General features: G+C 38.8%; 2 protein-coding genes across 2 annotated transcripts in view; one reads left to right on the top strand and one right to left on the bottom strand.

The window, feature by feature from the left end:
- CENPP (centromere protein P) overlaps positions 1-22,891 on the top strand; it is a 258,055-nt gene that overhangs the window by 67,080 nt on the left and 168,084 nt on the right. The gene's annotated exons all lie outside the window — the stretch shown is intronic.
- OGN (osteoglycin) lies at positions 1,095-22,451 on the bottom strand. Its single transcript, XM_070400852.1, has 6 exons — positions 22,193-22,451; positions 19,829-19,922; positions 9,889-10,047; positions 7,385-7,587; positions 3,960-4,055; positions 1,095-3,213 (listed from the first exon to the last, which is right to left on the bottom strand). Exons 1-6 carry the CDS (start codon positions 22,340-22,342, stop codon positions 3,043-3,045), a joined length of 873 nt encoding a protein of 290 aa, XP_070256953.1. The 5' UTR covers positions 22,343-22,451; the 3' UTR covers positions 1,095-3,042.

Genomic DNA, 22,891 nt, shown 5'->3' with positions numbered 1-22,891 from the left:
TGCCCTAGACTGGAATCGAACTCGGGACCCTCCAGTTCACAGGCCGATGCTCTATCCACTGAGCAAATCAGCTAGGGCCTCATTGTGGTTTTGATTTGCATTTTCTCAGTAACCAGCAATGTTGAGCATCTCTTCATGTGCTTATGGGCCATTTGTATGTCTTCTTTGGAGAAATATCTATGCAAGGCCTTTCCGCACTGAATCAGATTGTTGGAGTTTTTATTGTTGAGTTGTAGTTGTTTATATATTCTAGATATTGATCCCTTATCTGATACATAATTGGTAAATATTTTCTCCCATCCCCTGGATTGGCTTTTCATTCTTTTGAGAATGTCTTTTGATGCATAAAAGTTTTCAATTTTGAAGAAGCCAAATTATCTATTTTTAATGCCATATCCAAAATATTATTGTCAAATTTAATGTCATAAAGATTTTTCTCTAATAGTTTTATAGTCGCCCTGACTGGTTTGGCTGAGTGGATAGAGCGTTCGGCCTGTGGACTGAAAGGTCCCAAGTTTGATTCCAGTCAAAGGCATGTACCTTGGTTGTGGGCACATCCCCAGTGGAGGATGTGCAGGAGGCAGCTGATCGATGTTTCTAACTCTGTATCCCTTTCCCTTTCTCTCTGTAAAAAATCAATAAAATATATTTTTAAAAAAAGAGTTTTATAGTTTAGCCCTTAAGTTTAGGTGTTTAGTTTGTAAGCGAAGGATCCAACCTCATTCTTTTGCATGTGCTTATTCAGTTTTCCAGCATTGTTTGTGGAAGAGACTGTCCTTTTCCTATTGAGTGGTCTTGGCACCTTTGTTGAAAATCATTTGACCATATATATATATGTGCAAAGGTTTGTTTCTGGCCTCTCTATAATATTCCGTTGGTCGCTATGTCTGTCCTTATACTAATACCACACTTTTGATTAGTGTATCTCTGTAGTTGCATCTGAAAGGAGCACGTGTGAATCCTCCAGTTTTGTTCTTTCAAGTTTGCCACCCAGGGCCATTTTCCCACTTTTGACCCCATCAGTTAGCTCTCATGAAGTTTATTTTTCCAGATAAACTTACAATTTAATCAGGATTATGAGAACATAAAGATTCTATTTTTTTCAAATACAACAGAGCCCTTCTGTTTAAATGGATTTTATTTTGCACTGTTTATTTTATCTTCACTTAAATGTACTCACTACCATGCTAGGACTCTGAAAGTATAAAGGGAATATGTATGTGCTCAGTGAGCTTCAGTCATTGAGAAATGAGGCCTGCACACAAAGTAATGAGAAAGCAGTCTAATAGTCATGATTATCAGTTACTGAAATAAAATACATGAATGAGTTAATAAGTGTTATGAGGTAATTATTATGGCCTTAAAGAGATCACAGATTGTTTAATGGAAAAGTTTTATTTTGGGGTCAACCTTGACAAATTGGGGAAAAAATGAAAAACAGATAGGAGGTCATTCTATGTAGGGAAAAATGGAAGCAAATGGAAGCAAATGCTTAAAAATAGGAATAAGTATTTGTTCTGGGGATAATATACGGAGACCAACTTGATTCTAATGTATAGTTTATATTGGAAACAATGTCAGTAATTTTATTGTTGTTGTTAAGCCTCACCTGATTTTTAGAGAGTGGAAGGGAGGAGGAGAGAGAGAAACATGGACATTGATTGCTTGCCTCCTGCACAGGGCCCGGGGATCGAGCCTGCAACCAAGGCACATGCCCTTGCCGGAATCCTTCAGTCCGCAGCCAATGTTCTGTCCACTGAGCCAAACTGGGTTGGGCCAATGTCGACAATTTTTTTTTTTTTGCGGTAATTTTTATATACACAGTTCAGTCATGTTTCTGAAGCACTGATAATTTTGTGTGTAACCCCAAAATAATGTGGAGATAAAGACTTTTGAATGGGTTTGGACAAATGTAAAGTTATGTTAGAAACTAATCTGACAGCATTGTGTCATCATAAGTCTTCACTATTAGATTGAAGATGAATTCTCATCATTAAATGTATTAGTTGCTTATGGATCTATAGAAAATGTTCCTCAGAAGCTTTCTTGTGAATATAAGGTCTGTTTGGGTGAACGGGGATGTGTATGGGTGGATGGGAGGGTGGTATGTAATAACACCATGGAATTCATTTGGTTTTTATGTCTTACATTCGGACAAATTTATTGATAAGATTCCCATTCCTGTAATGTAGAAAGAAAATGTTTTGCAGTATTTATCATATTTGTAAGCCTTTACAATAGAGAACTTTATAGCTATTTTCTGAGAAATGGGGTGAATTTTTTTTTTTTTCTCAAGCATACTGGTTTTTATCTGCTTGGCTTCTTAAAATATTTTATGCTAGATTTAGAATGTTAATGTGGAAGAAAGATAATTCTATACTGTTTTACTAAAACCTTTAACTGTGTGACTACAAAGCAGAATAACATTGAACATTACTATATTAGCTCTTTATCAGAGTAAAATTATACTTTATTTGGAAAGTTTTACCTATGAGACTATACCCTATTTCTCAGGCTAAGTAAAAAGATAATAGCTGCCTTAATAGAAAGAAAGAGTTTCTCCTTCATAATGAATAATGTCTGAATTATAAAAGAAAAATGGGAGATCACTGGAAATATTTAGCTTTTCAGAGTTTTTGGAATGTCAGTCTTAACTACTTTTAGGGATCCAGTAAAGGCCAGAAAAGACAAACAGTTGAAAGTTTCTTGGACTTATCCTCTTACTTCATTAGTAGTAGAAATAATGCTTCTTAATTTTGGGTATTTGCATAAAAACATACCTTTTAAATGGTGCTCTACTATAGACTACAAAGATTTTGTAGTACTGTTTAAATATTTTCTCATTACCTTGTTTTAAACTTAGAGATTCAGACTTACTTCTTACTTATATGTAAGCTTTTGAACATACTTGCTTAAAACATAAAATTCCTTCATAGTGGGATACAAAGTTAATATTAAACAGGTATTTACGCTCCTTTAGACATTGTTGAGATAGATTATAAGAATGTGTGTGCTTTAGTTTATATGCTGCACTAATAGTGGTTAAAAGTATGAGCCTACAGGTAATCTTTTTAAGCAGATAAAACTGTTGGGATGCTTTCCCAGGGCAATGGGATTTCCTTCCAAGCGTATCTCTTCAATGCGGTTCCGAATATAACGGGTGTCATTAGCCTTGCAGAATGTATCATCTGTAATTGAAGTTATGTTGTTAAACTGGAAAACAAAAGGGAAAAGGTATTCAGATAGCTGAAATCAATCTTTTATATGCCATGCAATGGGATCTCAGAATATTTTATCTAAAAAGTGATTTTCAAACTACTGTATTGTACATACTGTGTATCCATCGTCATGGTAATTAAACCCTCTCTGTGCAAGGTCAGCCTTTACTTTTAAGTCTACAGCATGACTTTGGAAGAACAGACAACTTGCTATTATACTAGCTGGAAAAATGTATCCTATTCTAGAGTGTCAGCGCAAAATGCATACTATGTCCTTAAGTAACCTTTAAATAAGTAAAAAGAACAAATAGGAATTCTTATAATGCTGAAAGATCAATTTTAGTTTATTTTTATACCCTCTTCACTTTTCTTTACCTTAAGTTGATGTTGGACAGTAAAGTCAGTTGGAAAGGCTTCAAAAGCAAAGATTTATTGCTATTTAGAGAAAGAAACTTAAGCCCGAGGTTTTAGTGTTCCCCAACTTCAAATCCATGTGCCAGGTTAACTAGGAGACACTGCACAGATCGGGACTAACATCCTCTGAGAGCAGGCCTCAGACCTGTTGTTGATGGTCCTTTCACCTGCTCTGGACAGAACCCGGGTTGGTGGCCAGAGAGTGCATTGGACTCATAGTGATACTTTTGATAAAATTTACCTGTGAATGTGCGTTTTATAATGAGTCATAAGACTGATCGTTAGTAATTTAAATTAAAGTCAGGTATTTGAAAGGAGCGGTCCTACCTGAAGATGAATTACACGTAGGCTTTCTGGTAAATTAAGTGGCACAGATTCCAGCGCATTGTGGTCCAGATAGAGGAAGGACAGGTTACTCAGTTTCTGCAAGGAAAGGCACTTTTACTTCAGTGAAGTCAGTGCATTTCTTCATAGGGTTCCAGTGCTACACACTCATGTATGTACACATGGATATACAAATTGATACTGACAGAGACATGTCCGTACTATTTATCATTGCTATTAGAGTGTTTTGGCTTTGCGGGTATTTTTGGCCTCACAAATGGTGTACTTTGTCTCTTACGAAGGGCAGTAGACCCCTGCTGGAGACCCAGCGGTGCCCGGCTCAGCCCTCACACCAGTGTCTGGGGCCCTTTGACTTTGTCTTAGGAGCAGCCAATGGGACAGTCCCTATTGTATAGGATTACAGGTGGATCCTGGTGCTCTCATAACTTGTCTTGAACCTCCAGAACTTCCCATTTTAGCTCCAATTTATGGCAAAATGAATATTCCTAAGAGGTGTATATGCTTGTTAGTAAGATGTTTCCCAAAGCTATTTATTAAATACTTTTTAGTAAAAAAATCCCCCCCCCAAGGGTTTGATATTGGATTACTGTTCATGATCAGTAACCCAGTTATCTATACTAATAATAGAGGAATATGCAAATTGTACAGGACGCCGTCACAGTAAGAGTATCAACTGAATAGCAAGGCTGCGTGGGGCAACAAGGCTGGCAGGGGGGTTAGTGAGGGACGACCAAACGACTGAACAGCAGGCTGCGTGGGGCAACTAGGCCAGCAGGGGGGGGCAGTTGGGGGCGACCAGGCTGGCGGAGGGGCAGTTGGGGGTGACCAGGCTGGCAGGGGGGGCAGTGAGGGGCAACCATGCCGGCAGGGGGAGGCAGTTGGGGGCGACCAGGCTGGCGGGAGGCAGTTAGGGGTGACCAGACCAGCAGAGGGGGGCCATTGGGGGCAACCAGGCTGGCGGGGGGTGGGGGCAGTTAGGGGCGATCAGGCCAGCAGACAGATGAGCAGTTAGTAGCCAGCGGTCCTGGAAGTTGGACATCCCCCAAGGGGTCCCAGATTGGAGAGGGTGCAGGCTGGGTTCAGGGAACCCCCTGTGCACGAATTTCATGCACTGGGCCTCTAGTTGAGTATAATTTTATAATGATTTCAAGATGTAGTTTCCCCTGGCATTAATCTTTTACCTTATCTCTGATGTACATCCTGTAGCAGAATTTGCGAGTTTTATTTTTTTAGAACTAATTTGCTGTTATTGATACTTCCTTAACATTTCATCATTCACCATATGGACCCCAAGTTCCTGTCTTCCCCAGGGGCCCTCTTCACTTGAGGTAGAGCAGGGGTGGGTACCTCCAGCCCGAGGGCCCTATAAGGCCTAAAAATCATTTGGTCTGGCCCTGCCAAGGCATTAGGGGTGAGTTAATTAAATGTTTGACCAAGTATAGCAGGATAATGTTTAAGTTGATAATTTTGTGTGGCCTGCAAATGATGTTATAAATATCCACATGGCCCTTGGCAGAAAGAAGGTTCCCCACCCCTGGGTTAGAGTAACCGGATTTACCAGTGGCTTTTGCAGCCTAGGGTGTTAAGCCAAACTGCAAGGTAGCTGAGTTTATCATTTCCATGTCAACTTGTCATGGATCCCTATTGTAATGCATGTGTAAAATGCAAAATATTCAAACATTCCTTTTTGAAATGTTGATCAGTTCCTGTAGGTCTTTAAAATGCCAGTTATTCAAAGGCTTACTGGATAGAATTATTTATCTTCAACTTACAGGGGTTTTTGTTTTTATTTATTTATTCTTTCAAGCATTTTTATTGATTTCAGAGAGTAAGGGAGAGGGAAGAGAGAGATAGAAACATCAATGATGAAAGGGAATCATTGTTAGGCTGCCTCCTGCATGCCCCCTACTGGCGATCGAGCCCACAACCCAGGCATGTGCCCTTGACTGGAATTGAACCCAGGACCCTTCAGTCCTCAGGCCAATGCTCTATCCACTGACCCAAACCAGCTAAGGTGGTTTTTGTTTGTTTTTAAAAGTCCCCTAAATCCATTAAATTCTGTGAAACTTTGATTTACCTCTAGTATGCCCCTTAAAGTAGAAAGAGGGTCCCTTAATTGTAGACAGAAATAGGAGAAAAGTGGAATATGTTTACATTTTCTGACACATATGTTTGTGGACAGATTGTACATTGTGTGATTATCATTAATTTATGATAACGAATATTTGATAGTTAGGTGCTTATCATTACAAGCTACAAACCTTCTTTTTGAATGAGGTTTTCTCTTGTCAACAATAGCATGATCCTTTATCTGGGGTTCCTTCGTGGGCTGAGATGATTACTTCTCCATAGACTATGCATTTCAAGACAACCTGGCTACCAAAGTCACACACCTTCCCCTTTTCCTGTACATACATTTCCTTGAAATACTAAATTAAGAAAAGTAATTTTTACTACATAGATAATTTTGTTTTTGGTGCCATCATGGGATTCAAAAGGAAGGCTATAACATTTTATGGTCTAATATATTGAAGTATTAAAATTAAAATTCACTTCTATAACTTTATTTTTTCTGGCATTAGTAAATTACTCATATTGTAAGGAAAAAGGCAGGAAAACTCCCTTTTGGAGTTCTTGGTTCCATGCGGCTGTGAACCATCTATACTAATAAAGGGTAATATGCTAATTAGACTAGACATTTTCTGGACGACCTTTTGGACGTCCTTCCTGACAAAGCTGGGCCCGGGGTAAAGCTGCCCACGGTCCTGGCCACCTGCGGCTGGCCCTGGGCAAAGCCGGCCCGGGTCCCAGGTGCTTATGGCTGGCCAGAGGCAGGGATGCCCGGGTCCCGGGTGCCTGCGCCTGGCCGGAGGAGGGAAGTCTCGGTCCCGGGTGCAGGGGCCGAGGCAGAGGCGGTTAGGAGTGATCAGGCCACCAGGGGAGCAGTTAGGGGCGATCAGGCAGGCAGGCAGAGGTGTTAGGGGCTATCAGGAAGGCAGGCAGGCAGGTGAGCTGTTAGGAGCCAGCGGTCTTGGATTGTGAGAGTGATCCCGGCCTGCGAGAGGGCACAGGCCGGGCTAAGAGACCCCACTCCCCCATTCATGAATGTCGTGCACCCGGCCTCTAGTGTCTGTTTAAATAAGTATTTGCTTTGTAAGCAAGTGAAAAACATGAGACACAAAGTAGTCCATGAAATAAGATAAAGATTATATAATTTTGTGAGGTACAGGCATAAATGAGCCTAATGGTGTGGCTATTTGTTAGGTAAATAATGTCTTCATTTATTAAATTAAAATTATCTTAAAACATAAAACCAAATTCTAGACCAGAACTTCTCTTTTTTTTATCATATCATCACTGGCTGTATAAAACTGATACTGTATTCAGTCATACTATAAAATACTTACTTTGAATGTATTTGCTTTGATTCCTCTACTCTTAATTTTGTTGTATTTTGCATTAAATAAAGTAAGCTTGGGAGGAAGAACTGGAAGTTTCAATAGTTGATTTTCAGCTAGTGTCAGTTCTTCTAACAGAGAAAGTTTTGAAAAAGTAGTGTCTTCTATATCTTCAATCAAATTTCCCGTAAAGTCGAGTCTTCTTAAATTAGCTTGAAGGGGAAATATACAGAAAATATACAAAAATAAGAAGTTAAATTTTCATTTGTGTGGACTGAAGAAAAGTATTTAACAGGTCATTCAGCCATATTTTGTTTTTAGTGTCTAGTAGAGTATCTACTATTAGGAGCTCAAGAAGTTTTGTTGAATTAATGCTGAGCATCTATTCTGTGCTTTCACTGATGGCCTTTCTAACTGGAGTCTAGAATGACAGGTTCAGAAGAGAATTTAGTAGAGTCCTACTGTATTCTGAATTCTCAGGATGCTCAGGCAGTTTGAAAGAAATTCTTGTTGCAAATCATGGAAAATAAGCATTACACTTGATTGAATAGAATCACAAACGTTTTTGCTGGCATGTTGCATTGTCATTGTGGGTATGTTATCTGAATTGTTCTATGCCTTATTGGTTGACAACAGACAAAAATGCTTCTCATTATATGGGACAGTCATGTGTATAAAATTACCACAAACACTGAATTAGTAAATATGGAACATTATGGCTCCCAGGGGAAATGCAGGGCTAGGTTCCTTCAACCCTCTGATCACACATTTTCATCAGCAATCAATACATAATTTTATGTGTGTTTCTTTTTATAGACTTCTTTTTTTTTTTTTAACTGATTTCAGAGAAGAATGGAGAGGGAGAGAGAGATAGAAACATCAGTGATGACAGAGAATCATTGATCGGCTGCCTCCTGCACACCCCCTACTAGGGATAGAGCCTGTAACCTGGGCATGTGCCCTTGACAGGATTCATACCCATGAGAGAGATATAGAAACATCAATCTGCAGGTCAACGCTCTATCCACTGAGCCAAACCAGTATATAGCCTTTAGTATATAGCCTTTAGTATATACTGTTGATACATTAACATTGAACTCACTAGCCATCAGCACTGGAGCTCACACTTGAATGGAGGTTACTAACACATGTATTTTCTTCACAAGGCATATCACAGCCAGCCTTCTTGCATTTAGGAACACTAGACAGCACTTAAGCACTACACTTAGGGGCCATTTTAAACAGCAAACATCACAAAAATGTGAAAAATGTGGCACTAAGACTGAACAGGACTGGTTTACAGTATAAAAGCAGAAACAAAAAGTCAGAACATCACCTTCGACCTCTATTGGCTAACTCAGTTGTTTTTGCCACTGTGCATATGTCTGCAAATGACTGTGAAAGTGCTGCAAATACTGATTTTGGGATTACAACTAAATTTTAGCAAGTCAGTGAGTTTGAAAATGTGGAATCCACAAATAATGAGGAACAGCTATACTTCAGCCAGTGGGAGTCACCAGAACGGCATGAATCCAGTTACTGTTAATCTTGTACATGTGTAGTGGGCCGGGGCCAGTGTACATTTTTCGGTGTGATTTTCCTCAGAAGCATTTGACAACATAGGAATCTAGAAAATTTATGAGGGATTAGTGATCCAGGACTAGGACTAGGCTCTGCAGAAGACAGAGGATTGGTTTGCTAGGATGCCAGAAGTCAAGATTGCGAATGACTCAAGAAGGACACCAGCTCTATACTAGAATTATCTGAGGAGTTTGGTTGTGTTTGATGATGCCGGGGCCTCTCCCCAGACCTCAACCTCTGGGGACTTAGGGCCTGCCTGGTATTTTAAATATATTTTTATTGATTTCAGAGAGGAAGGGAGAGCGAGAAAGAGATAGAAACATCAGTGATGAGATAGAATCCTTGATTGGCTGCCTCCTGCACACACCCCCACTGGGGATTGTGCCCACAACTGGGGCATGTGCCCTGACCAGGAATCGGACCGTGATCTCCTGATTCATAGGTCAACACTCAACCACTGAGCCACGCCGACCAGACCCTGCCTGGTAATTTTTAAATGCTTCCCCAGATATTTTAAATTATGCAGTCAGATTTAAGAACCGTGAGTTAAAGTAAGGAAAAGCAGTTTCTGTGCTTTTACAGTGAAGGTAGAAAATAAAACATTGTAATTGGAGAAGCATCCTGATTATATTGGTGCTGCTGACTAGCAAGTGGATCTTGAAGTATTGGGGTTGAGAAGACATAGTTTGCCCATATGGAAAATGGGCTGTCAACACAGACACCAAAGTCACCAGTAAAGAAAGATGGCAGAGGGTATCTGAATGGAAAGGAGATTCATCAACAAATCAGTGGATTTTTGTGAAATGTGGTAGATACTTAAAATACACCTATACACCTAGATGTGATAGGCCATGAGTACCTAGAATTTTGTGTTTATAGGAGTTAAATACCAGTATGATTTAATACTAATATCTTATTTAAAACTAACTTACGTATTTCTGCAAAATCTTTGGCAGTCAGCTTTTTAATTTTGTTGAATCGTGCATAAAGATAGGCTGATTCCTTTGGCAAGGGTGGTACAACTTCAATGTCAACTTCTTCACAGTATACAGAGCCACTTAAACACACACACAGCAGGCACGTGGGCATTTCTAATTGGGAAAAGTCATAAACGTATAAACAGTAAGAACATTTGGCCTCTACTGGCAAAGTTATTGCTATTATGAATGTTATTACTGATTTAAAAAGATATTTTACAGAAGTGTAGGTGATGGGAAAGATACCACGATTATGATTGCTAAAGACCTGTATTATAACTGATAATTCACCAGAATTTATTTTAGATTTTGTAATTCAGCCTTATTTATTCTCTGCTTTTGCATTGATTCTTTAATTGCTGAATTGATCGACAGTTATATTTCCTCATTTGAATACCAGAAAAAAATTGTAAAGTAGGACTCAAGGTAAACAGGAGCTTGATTTATTCCTTAGTGTGGCACAAACGCATTTTAGATTGGTGACAGCTAAGGAGTTTAGAAACTACTGGTTAGATAAGCAAACTGTTAACTTGAAAATTAGAGTCAGTGTAGACACTGTTGAGATTCCATTTCACTCTGCTGTCATCCATTGCATTTATTTGTCATGCCTTTTTTGTCTCTTTTAACCTGGAACAGTTTTATTAGTCTTTATTTTTCACCTCTTTTTTGAAAAATGTTTAATTAAAAAAAAATTATGTTTTATGGTATATATTTTGCAAAATGTCTTTTTTTAAAAAAATATATTTTATTGATTTTTTACAGAGAGGAAGGGAGAGAGATAGAGAGTCAGAAACATCGATGAGAGAGAAACATCGATCAGCTGCCTCCTGCACATCCACTGGGGATGTGCCCGAAACCCAGGTACGTGCCCTTGACCGGAATCGAACCTGGGACCCTTCAGTCTGCAGGCCGACGCTCTATCCACTGAGTCAAACCGGTTTCGGCAAAATGTCTTTTAATTAGGATTTGTCTGAGGCTCCCCATTTGGGGCAGGAAGACCATGGAAATGGTGTAGGGTTCTCAGTGCCATGCATCAAGGAGCACAAGGTATCTATTCGTCCCATTCCTAACAATGCTGTCTTTGGTCACTTGCTTCATTTGGTATCCACCATGTTTCTCACTCTGTAAAGTAAATGTTTTTCACTTTGTAATTAATAAGTATCTTTCAGAGAAGTACTTTGATATTTTAAATATCTGATTTGCCATTAAACTCTCATCCACTAGTTTTATCATTCATTGATTCTTAACCTGAATTGTTTATCAGTAGGATAGTTGCCAAATAATGATTTTCTAAATCCATCATTCTTTCTATACTTGTTCGTTGGCATTCTGGTATAAGGTGGAACATTCCCTTCTTGTTTGTTTGTTTATTTATTTATTTCTGTCAGTATGAACTTACGAATTCCTAATCCTATAGGTCATAATACATTATCATAACATTTATTTTTATAATCAAACTAGAGACCCAGTGCATGAATTTGTGCACTGGGGCGGGGGGGTGGGGAGGGTCGTTCAGCCAGGCCTGGGCCCTCTTGCAGTCCGGGAGATGGGAGAGGCTCCTGCCACCGCAACTGTGCTTGCCAGCTATGAGCCTGGCTCAGGGCTTCTGGCTGAGCGGCACTCCCCATAGGGGAGCACACTGACCACCAGGAGACAGCTCCTGCGTTTAGTGTCTGCCTCCTGGTGGTCTGTGTGCATTATAGCGACCGGTCATTCCGCCGTTTGGTTGATTTGCATATTAGCCTTTTATTATATAGGATTTTCACAGATTAGCCAGTGAGAACTCTTTTAAGCTTTTTTATCCTGCCACAGCTTTTCTGTGGTTAGCACATTAAGCGCCATGTCAGTCAACGGTGACTGAAACGGAAAGAAAGACAAAACAGGCTTGGCGCTTAACGTGTCAAATGACATACAATAAATTGCACATATTTAACTTGTATAATGTATACGTTTTTGACATTTTTATATGCCCATAAAACCATTACCACAATTGAGATAATTAACACACCCATTACCCCCAAAACTTTCTCATGCCCTTTGGTAATCCCTCCCTCCCAATCTTGTATCGAAAGAATCATGTGGTATATACTCTTGTCGGACTTTTTTCACTCTGCATAGTTACTGTGAGATTCATCTGTTGTTGCTTGTATCCGTAGTGCATTCTTCTTTATTACTGAGTAGTATTCCCTTGTTATAGTTATATTTTATGGACATTTCAGTTGTTTCCAGTTTTGGGGTATTTTAAAGAAAGCTGCTAAAAACATTCATGTACAAGTTGTGTGGACTTAATGCATTTGTTTTCTGGGGTAAATACCTAAGAGTAGAATGGCTGGGTAGGTGTATGTTTACCTTTTGAAGAAAGTCCCAAACTATTCTCCAAAGTGGCTGTGCCATTTTATATTCCCATCAACACTTCATGAGTGCTCCAGTTGCTCCATATCCTCACCACCATTTTGGTATGATTGGAGTTTTTCATTTTAGCCACTCAGGTAAGGTGGGTTGTGGTATCTCATGTTTTAATTTGCATTTTCCTAATGATTAATGATGCCAAGCATCTGTTTATATTTGCCATCCATGTATTTTCTTTGGTGAAGTGTCTGTTCATCTAGCTTATTTTTTAAATGCAATTTTTTTGCTATTATTATTGAAGTATAAGAGTATATTATTGAATTATAAGAGTATATATTATAGATATGTCATTTGTCAGATTTATGTTTTGCAGATATTTTCCTCCATTCTGTGGCTTGTCTTTTTATTTTATTTTAGTTTTATATATATTTATTGATTTCAGAGAGGAAGAGAGAGGGAGAGAGCGATAGAAACATCAATGATGAAAGAGAATCATTGATTGGCTGCCTCCTGCACACCCCTACTGGGAATGAACCCATAACCAGGGCTTGTGCCCTTGACAGGAATCAAACTTGGGGCCCTTCAGTCCACAGGCCGATGCTCTATCCACGGAGCCAAACCAGCTAGGGCTTTTTTTATTTTCTTATCAATGTCTTTTGAATAGCAAACATTTTTAAGTTTAATGAAGAACAGTTGATTCATCTGTGTTTTTAAGAAATCTTTGCCAACCACTAAGTTTCCATTCTATGTTTTCTTTTAAAGGTTGTATAGCTTACACTCTTTATATATTTAAGCATAGAGTCCATTTTGAGTTAATTTTTATATATGGTATAAGGAAGGGTCAAAGTTTATTTTTTATTTTCCTATAAACATCTGCTTCTTTCAGCACCATTTTTTAAATAAATTGTCTTTTTTTTTTAGTTGTATTGGCATCATTATAAATAATCATATTGTGTAAGTCTGTTTCTAGACTGTGTTGTTTCATTGATCTGTTTCTTTTTGTGCTCATATCACAGTGTCTTGATTCCTTTACCTTTATAATAAGTGCTGATATTAGGTTGCATAAATCCTCCAATTTAATTCTTCAGTGTTGTTATGACTATTCTAGGTTCTTTGCATTTCCACATAAATTTTACAATAAGCTTGTTAATTTAAAAAACAGGAAAGCCTGATAGGTTTTTAATTGTTATTGCATTGAATCTACAGAAAAATTTGAGAAAAATTGACATCTTAATAACTTTGAGTTTGCTGATCATTGAATACACTGTATCTATTTATAAGTTTAGGTCTTCTTAAATTTCTCTCAGTATTGTTGTCTAGATTTTAGTGTACAGGTCCTTGTACATCTTTTGCAAATTTATACCCAGGTATATTTTATATTTTGATTAATTCTTTAAAAGTTAAATGTTGCCATTATTATTTGAATACTTCCCTATTTTCTGGCTTGGTAAGATGTCTCAGACCAATCTTGCCTTTTCCCTGGCCCAAGCCTGACATTAGCTATTTCTTCAAGGAGTACTAGTTACTTTTAATGGAGAATAGTATTTAGAAACCAAGATTTGGGTGTCGATATGCTCCTTGCTACTGGAATCTCATTGCTTCTAGGCTTTTCCATCAGAGCTAGGAAATGTATGCATGCATATTTGTCTCTCTCTCTCAATATGTAATAATACACATACATACACACATGATACATATGTCCTATCTCTCTATATAAAAACCTAAGTGACCGTTACAACGGAATGACCAGTCGACCAGTTGCTATGATGCGCACTGACCACCAAGGGCAGATGCTCAAGGCAGAAACTGCCCCCTGGTGTTCAGTGCATGGGGGAGCGCCGCTCAGCCAGAAGCTGGGCTCACAGCTGGCAAATGCAGCTGCGGCAGCGGGAGCCTCTCGTGACTCCGTGGCAGCACTACCGAGTTGTGGCAGTAGGCATAGTAGGCTGGGATGAGCACGAGCGGTGCAGCACCTGGCCCTGCTTCTGGCTCCTCCATGGCTGCCTGCCAATTGGTGCACTGCTACATCCCTTGGGGGATGTCTGACTGCCGGTTTAGGCTCGATCCCCGCAGGCCAGTCGGACATCTCCTGAGGGTTCCTGGATGTGAGAGGGTGCAGGCCTGGCTGAGGGACACCTTTCCCCTCTCCCCCCGACCCGCCCAGTGCATGAATTTCATGAAGTGGGCCTCTAGTATACATATATATACACATATACATGCACGTATATATACACCATATACTCATCTATATATAAAAGCCTAATATGCAAATTGTCACTGTGGGAGTTTGACTGGGAGACTGCTCGCTCTTTTTGATGTGCGCTGACCACCACGGGTGGTGCGGAACAAAGGAAGGCTCTGGTTGGCAGCTGGGGAAGGGAGGCCCTGGCTGGCAGCCAGCAACCAGGGAAGAGAGGCCCCAGCCAGTAGCCAGAAGGAAGGCCCCAGCCGGCAGCTGGAAGGCCCGGATTGGCCCTGATCGCTGGCCAGGCCTAGGGAGCCTACCCATGCACGAATTTCATGCACCGGGCCTCTAGCATATACATAAACACACCATATGCATATATACACAACACATGCTTGCTCACACAGAGACAGACACATCTATATCTGTTTCTGTATCTGTTTACAAGCCATGAGTTGATGGTGTTATAGTTTAGCTCCACAGTGTTCATTCTAGCCTTTCTCCTTTCCATATTTCTAACACCCTTCTCTGACAGCGAGGAACCTAGCTCTCATTATCCACAGTGTGTTTGCTTTACATTACTGAGTCTTGGAACAAGCATTAAGTAGTTTCATTATTGCTACAAACCCACTCATTGGAATTTTAGTATGTATGTATGTATGTATGTATTTATTTTTTAGTCAGAAGGAATGCAATCAAAATATTGTGTTGAAAGGTTACTTGGATTAGAATTTTCCCTTTTAGTGTTTTACGTAATTCATTTGAAATGTAATTAAGTTTCTATTTTTCTGTTTGTATTTCACTTTGGTTTTTTATCTTATCCTTGTTGATTTTATTTATCAGTGTATTTATTTGTTCGTTTGCCTATGTGAAGCATAACCTTGTTCTAAAATCGAATCTACACAATAAGGTGTACACAGAGTAGTGCCACTATCCTCTCACACAGCTCCTCATTTCCCATCCCCACTCCTTTCCACTGCTGGCCCATCTGTGACCTGTAGGTAACTAGTCTCAGTTTTTTAATACCCTTCTTGGGTTTCTTCAGAAACAAGTGAACTGATGCCTGTACTTATATCACCTTCTTTGTGAGATGAAAGGCAGCATACTGTAGATAGACTGTTGTACTTGGGTTTTTTTCATATATGTTTTCTGGAAATCATTTCATATTAGTTCAATAGAGATAATTTATTTTCACAACTGCATAGTATTCCCTTGTGTGGATATACAATACTTTATACGTACACTCTCCAATGTATGGGAAATTTGATTGTTTCCAATATTTTGCCATTGGAAGCAGTGCTTCAATGATTTTGCATATGTATTTTCTTTTGGATTTGGTTTTATTAGATGCTAGAGGCCAGGTGCACAAAATTCGTGCAATGGAGGGGGGTGTCTCTCAGACCAGCCTGCACCCTTTCCAATCTGGGACCCCTCAGGGGATGTCCAACTGCTGGTTTTGTCGGACATCCCTCTCACAATCCAGGACTGCTGGCTCCCAACCGCTCGCCTGCCTGCCTGCCTCATTGCCCCTAACCGCTTCTGCCTGCCAGCCTGATCACCCCCTAACCACTTCCCTGCGAGCCTGATCAATGACTAACTGCTCCCCTACCGGCTTGATTGCCCCCAGCTGCCCTCCCCGGCAGGCCTGGCTCCCCCTCAACAGCCCCCCCCCCCCCGCCAGCCTGGTCCCCCCATCTGTCCGCCCCCTGCAGGCCTGGTCCCCCCCCAGCTGCCCTCCTTTGCAGGCCTGGTTGCCCACAACTGCCCTCCCCTGCTGGCCATCTTGTGTGAGGGCATGACGGTCAATTTGCATATTACCTCTTTGTTATATACGATTACCAAATTTTGGTCCAAAAGTGTACCAGTTTGCTTTCCATCAACAATGTATGAGATTGTCTGATACCCTGTAGCCTTGCCAATTGAATATAGTAATATGTTGTCACAGTTTTAATTTTTGTCAGTCAGGTTAAAACATGGCATTTCAATGTAATTTTAAGTTGCATTGCTCTGTGTGAGATGTAACATATTTTTGTATGTTTGAGGATCATTTTTATACTAGAGGCCCGGTGCACGAAATTTGTGCATGGTGGGGGAGGATCCCTCAGCCTGGCCTGTAACGATGCAAGCGTTCCGCGCCTGGCCAGGCCAGAGGCCCTCTGCGGCTGGGCGCGGAATGCTTGCCTCGTTGCTGGGGTGACGACGCAAGATTCCCCCCCTATTCCCCCCTCCGGCCGCTCCATGCCCTCCACGGCCAGGGTGGAAAGCTTGCCTTGTCGGCATGGCGACGAAGCAAGCATTCTGCCAGGCTACTCACGCCATCTTTGTGATGGAATGATGGTTGATTTGCATATTTACCCCTTTTATTAGATAGGATCAGTTGGTGAATTATCTGTACATCTCTTTTGGCTGTTTTTCCAATGTCTTTTTCAGTCAGATTTTTTCCCTAGATCTTTACTTCAAAAAAATATATATAATTTAGAGGTATTAATTCTTTGTGCAATAAGTTGCAAATATTTTTCTCAATTTTTAGTTGGCTTTGACTTCACTTATGATGTATTTGCCATGCAAATTTCAGTTTATGGAGTCGAATTCATTGATATTTTCTATGGTTGCCTCTGGATTTGTAGGTACCTCACACCCAATTTATTTTCAAGGATTTATACGGTTTCACTTTTTACATTTAGATCTGAATTTATTCGGAGTTTTTTTTCAATGTAAGGTATAGATCTAATTGTAGTTCCTTTCAGTTGACTACTTAGTTGTCCAAGCACCATTAAAAAAAAAATCATCTTTGACTCTGGTTGGCGTTTCTCAGTGGTTAGAACCTAGGCCCATGCACTGAAGGGTCTCAGATTTGATATCTGGTCAAGAGCATGTACCTGGGTGCAGGTTTGATCCCCAGCCCAGTTGGGACACATGTGCGGGAGGCAAGCAATCTGTGTTCCTCTCTCCCCTTTCTCCGTCCTTCTCTAAAAATCAATGGAAAAAATATCCTTGGGTGAGGATTGACAAAAAATAAATAAACAAAAAATAATCTTTGCTTCAGTGGTTTTAGATTATGACTTCATTATATACTAAATTTGTACATGTATTTCTGCCTGATTCTGGACTTTCTAGTCTATTCATGCACCAGTATCACACTTTTTAAAAGTGTAGAGTTTTTAAAGTATGTTCTAATGTGTATGGTACTTCTGATTCCTGCAGTTACCTGTCATTTTTCAGTATTTCCCTTGCTGTTTGTGCAGCTTTTATTTTTCCATGTGAACTTGAGTATCAACCTTATCAGATCTTTAAATAAGTTTATTGTTACAAAGTTAGAGAGCTGACATTTTTATGATATTGAATCACATTAGCCAAGCACAAGGAATATCTTTCCATTTGTCCAAGTCTATTTTTACTTTGATACTTTCAGGTTTCTTAAGATATATTATCTGTTTTGGTTCATTTTAATTTATTGTAGCAATATAGAAATTACTATGTGATTTTTTACTGTCATGTGAAATAATGTTCTGTGATAGAATAAGAATAAATCAAATAGATAGGAACTATTGAATAGGACTACGTAGTTTGTTATGTTTTCTATTGATTTAATTGAAATGTGCATTATAATTATTTGTATACAGTCATGCACCACCTATTGATGTTTTGGTCATTGACAAACTACATATGCGATGAGAGTCCATAAGATTATAATGGAACTGAAAAATGTCTATCACCTAAAGAAGTTGTATCCTTCATAGCATCGTAGCAAAATACATTACTCACGTATTTGTGGTGATGCAAACCTACTGAATTACCAGCACAGAAGAGTAACTAACACATACAATTATGTCCATAATAAATGAGTATGTCACTGACTGATGTATTTACTACAGTATAATTTTTAACATTATTTTAGCGTGTGTGTACTCTTTCTACTTAATGAACAAATGTTTACTGTAAAACTACATGCTGTATCACACTGGCAGCAGCCTGAACCATCTTGTGTTTACTGTGTTTCGATTGCTTCATTTTCTTTTCTGGTTGATTTAATGTTGTGTTGTTTTATACAGTAGCATACTTTACAGGCTTGTAACCGAGGAGCAATAGGCTGTATGCACCACAGGTGTGTAGTAAGCTATACCATATAGGTGTGTGTAAGTACACTCTACAACATTTGCATGACAGCATCTCCTAATGATGCCTTTCTCAGCATGTATCTCCATCATTATGCAGCACATGACTGTATGCAGGTGCTCCTCAACTTATGGTGGAGTTATATACTGACTAGAGGCTCGTTGCACATAGAGATTCGTGCAGTAGGCCTTCCTTCCCCTGGCTGCCGGCACTGGTTTTCCTCTGGCACCTGGAACCCAGAACTTTGGTCCAGCCGCAGTGGAGAAGCCAAGCCTCTTTAGTCTTTAGTCTTCAGTCTTCACTCTGGCCTGAGCCTTCAGTCTTCACTCCATGCCTGTGTATGCAAATTAACCGCCATCTTTGTTGGGTTAATTTGCATAGTTGCTCTGATTGGCTGGTGGGCGTAGCGGAGTGACACCAATTTGCATGTTTCTCTTTTATTAGTGTAGATAAACTGAAACTTGAAAATATCCTAAGTCGGAAATACATTTATTATGCCTAACCTATTGAACATCTTAGCTTAAGCCTAGATAGTTTCTACTGAATGTGTATTGCTTTTGCATCATCATAAAGTAAAAAAATGTAAGTTGAACTATCATAAGTTGATGACAATCTGTATAACCATCTCTCCGTCTTCTGTGACTTTCTTGAGGGAAAGAGTTACATTTTATTTACCTTACCCTCAGGCTATACATAGTACATATGTTCCTCAACTTACGATGAGGTTACTTCCGGACATCATAGTGTAGCCTAGCCTACCTGAAATGTGCTCCGAACACTTACATTAGCTTACAATTGGGCAAAGTGCCCAACACAAAGCCCATTTTACAAGAAAGTGTTGAGTATCTTGTGTAATTTATTATGAGTATCACTTTGGGGCCATTATAAAGTTGAAAAATTAAGTCTAAATGTACGTTGAGGACTAAGTTTAAAACTAATTGGTGTTTAATAACTGTTTCTTGAATTGATTTTACATAGATAGAAAGACATACTTTGTAGGGGCTACACTGCATTAGCTTTGGTTGTTCTTGCATGTTCCTATTCCATGTTTCTCACTCCTAACATGGGGTGGGAAATGATGTGCACTCCTAACATGCCTATTTGACTTTGTTGTTGGAGATAGAATTCTATTATTTGGGGTCAGTCTATTCAGAGACAAGTTTTGATTACTATGAAGACTAAAATTCCATTATAAGCTGTTTTTTAAAGCTTCTAAAAAATAGATGACAGACTGTTCATACTTACCATCATTTTCTTTTTTGAGGGGTAATGATGTTGAACTCTCATCTTTTTGTAATTGAAGACTTTTCTCATCAGGTGTTATCATAGATTCTTTTTTCTATTAGAAAAATAAAAATGTATTATCAAGTGTGAGAAATCTAATTTTCACCATATAAACTGAGGGATATGGACAACATCTGTCTTCTCATAGTCACATAATGACATTTACTTTATGTTTTATATACTTATTAAAAAAATAGTTGTTTAGCTTGATTTTACTTATACTGTGGGCTCCTTGAGTAAAAGAACCAGGTCTTTTAAAAAAATTTTTATATCTTCAAAGGCCAAACTCTGTGCTTCCTAAATGTCAAATGTATTGAAATTCCAAATGGGAACTAGGGGAGAATTCTATGCCTTGGAATTAAAGATTTTCTGAGGTGGAACCTAAAATGAAAATAGTGTCTTGAGATTATTTTTATGTAAAGTAGCTCTTTTAATTATTCATATTCTGCCATGTGGGCCTGTACTAAGCACCAGTCGTGTCCTACCTGGACAGCCCTGAGCAGGCTTTCTTTGCCACTTCTGGAAGTGACCCTTAGGTATATATGCACGTGCATTAAGGCCTTGGAGTCCTTTCATTCTAGCCTACCCTCCACACTCAGACCACCAGTCCAGGCTGTTAGCTCTAGGAGAATTGGGGTCTTTATCATTTACTCTTTTTCATATTCTGGGAGGGAACATGTTCTGCCATTAGACTAGCCAGGGGTGGGCAAACTTTTTGACTCGAGGGCCACAATGGGTTCTTAAACTGGACCGGAGGGCCGGAACAAAAGCATGGATGGAGTGTTTGTGTGAACTAATATAAATTCAAAGTAAACATCATTACATAAAAGGGTATGGTCTTTTTTTTTTTTTAGTTTTATTCATTTCAAACGGGCCGGATCCAGCCCGCGGGCCGTAGTTTGCCCACGGCTGGCTAGACTATACTGTGTGGTGCCCTAGTTTCTGTACCCTTCAGGAGCATTTGCCACTTTTAGTCTCGCTCTCGACTCCTTCACTTTCTCGTGTGTTCTGGCTGAACAGTCCCTTCCACTCGCTTTGTATGTTAAATACCATTGAACTCTGCTCCACTTCGTTTATTAAGATAGACTTCTAAAGCAGCATAAAGAAGTAAAACTGAGCTTCTTTTACTTAGTACATGTTTTGGGACCAGGGAGTTTTCAAAGTATTCTTTTAACTGATTGATAGATTCAGATCATACATGTGAGCCAATAGTTTATTATTGTGATGGGCCTTTTTTTAAAAAAATCTGAAGCTATAACTAGTTATACCTATCTTTTTGTCTTCTTGTTAGCAAGAATAATACTAGCATATTAACTAACTTTGTTGACAGAAAATGTGGTGTTAACATTTACTCGTGTGTGTGTGAGAGAGAGAATGAAAGGAAAGAAGGAGGGTGAGGGAGGGAGAGAAAGGAAGAAAGAAAGAAAGAAAAGGAAGGAAGGAAGGGAGGGAGGAAGGGAGGGAGGGAGGAAGGAAGGAAAGAAAGAAGGAAGGAAGGACTGACTTAATAACTGGACACTTTAAAAATCTTTGCCATCTTATTCATACTGGAGAAGAACTTTGAAGAGATCGACATTGTTAAATATTTGGCTGCATTTCTCATTTTTCAGTGTGTGTGTCACACTATAGGCAGGCGAAAGATACTTCTGTGATGTGTTTACTTTGTCCTTACCCAGTTGTGTGATAAGAAAACCACAAGTAATCACTTAGCCCATATAAGTGAGTATGAAAGATGTGGTAGAGTATTAACTCAAGTTGGTACAAACTGATAATATAAATTGTTGAAGCTGATTTAAACAGAAAGCCCATATTAAGTAGTTTTTCATTTTTGGTACTGTATATAGTTGACATTTATAAATTTTGTGAAATATTATATATACCAAAATGACAGTACTCTTCTATTTATTTTCTTGAACCGCCTCTTCCTAAAATAATAAACCTTAAGCTGGTAATCCATCTTTATTTCTCCTAATACACATCTCCTATTTTATTTTGAAATAACATAATATACAAATATAGGGCATTGTTTAACACTACTTAATACTATAAATTTCAACTGGTCAGGGAGTATCTTAAAGTTTAGTTTTCCTTAAATATTATGTGTTGGTTACTATAGATACTGTTTGGTTACAATAAGTATGATTTATTGAGACATGCGTTCTTTAAAAATATAATCTTAGGGACACTTATTTTTAATTAAGTTGAATCACTTAAAGTGCTTTTTCTTTCCTCTTAACCTTATCAGACACATTCAAAAAAACAAAAGCATGCAGTTAAATAGGCTAGACTATTTTAGAAGTGAAATGTAGAATGGAAATAAGGTACCTTAATATTTTTTCCATCCAGGTATTGATCCTCATAATCTCGAGTAAATAAAATTTCTTCAAAATTATCGGTGTTCTGCTGAGTTGGTGGTGCTGGCTTTATCAGAGGCACAAACAGTAACAGGAGAAGTGTAGATTGCAGAATCTTCATTTTAACAAAAATTAAGGCGACTGGAAGTTAATAAGCTAGTGGCCTGCTGACTGTAAGACAATACTCCTTTTTCCATGGAAGTCAAATCCAGACCATCGAAGCAATATTTAAAAGCTTAGAGGAGTTTTTGGCAGAGTATATGCAGTAGGGGCCAGAGAACAAGTATTTAACCCTTAGTGATCTTAAATTACATGCTAAACGTTTTTATGTTTCAGTGATATTCTGAAAAACAGTTTCAGAAAATGATTTTATTTCTTTTCTATCAAAAAATCCAAGCAATGTTGATAATTTTAGTTTCTTAATAATTAAGTGCCTTGAACACAGTACTTTTATGAACTTGAAATCTTAGAATACCTGTAGTATAAATGGTTAACATGAAGGCCCAAGATCCTGTCTCATGTGAGCTTAAAATATCATATTTCAACTTTGCTACTTTATAAGAACTCTTGATTTGTATTGGTATGAACAAAAACAAGTTTTAAGAAAAGTTTTAAAGTTTAAACTTTAAATTTAACATTGTAAAAAGTAGTCATTAACACTTTTAAAAGT

Source organism: Myotis yumanensis, unplaced genomic scaffold (genome assembly GCF_028538775.1).
Source record: "Myotis yumanensis isolate MYYU_CA2020_CCGP unplaced genomic scaffold, mMyoYum1.0.hap1 SCAF_21, whole genome shotgun sequence".
Classification (NCBI taxonomy): Eukaryota; Metazoa; Chordata; class Mammalia; order Chiroptera; family Vespertilionidae; genus Myotis; species Myotis yumanensis.
Note: the sequence above shows the minus strand (reverse complement) of the source record. Positions and strands in the feature narration are given on the sequence as shown.

Bases quoted from the DNA above. Each gene is read 5' to 3' on its own strand.
- OGN (XM_070400852.1), bottom strand. From the start codon at position 22,342: ATGAAGATTCTGCAATCTACACTTCTCCTGTTACTGTTTGTGCCTCTG. The intron at 10,048-19,828 runs GTAAGTATGAAC...TTTCCCAATTAG, and splicing joins CCTCAAAAAAGAAAATGATG to AAATGCCCACGTGCCTGCTG. The intron at 3,214-3,959 runs GTAGGACCGCTC...TTTGTTTTCCAG, and splicing joins TACGTGTAATTCATCTTCAG to TTTAACAACATAACTTCAAT.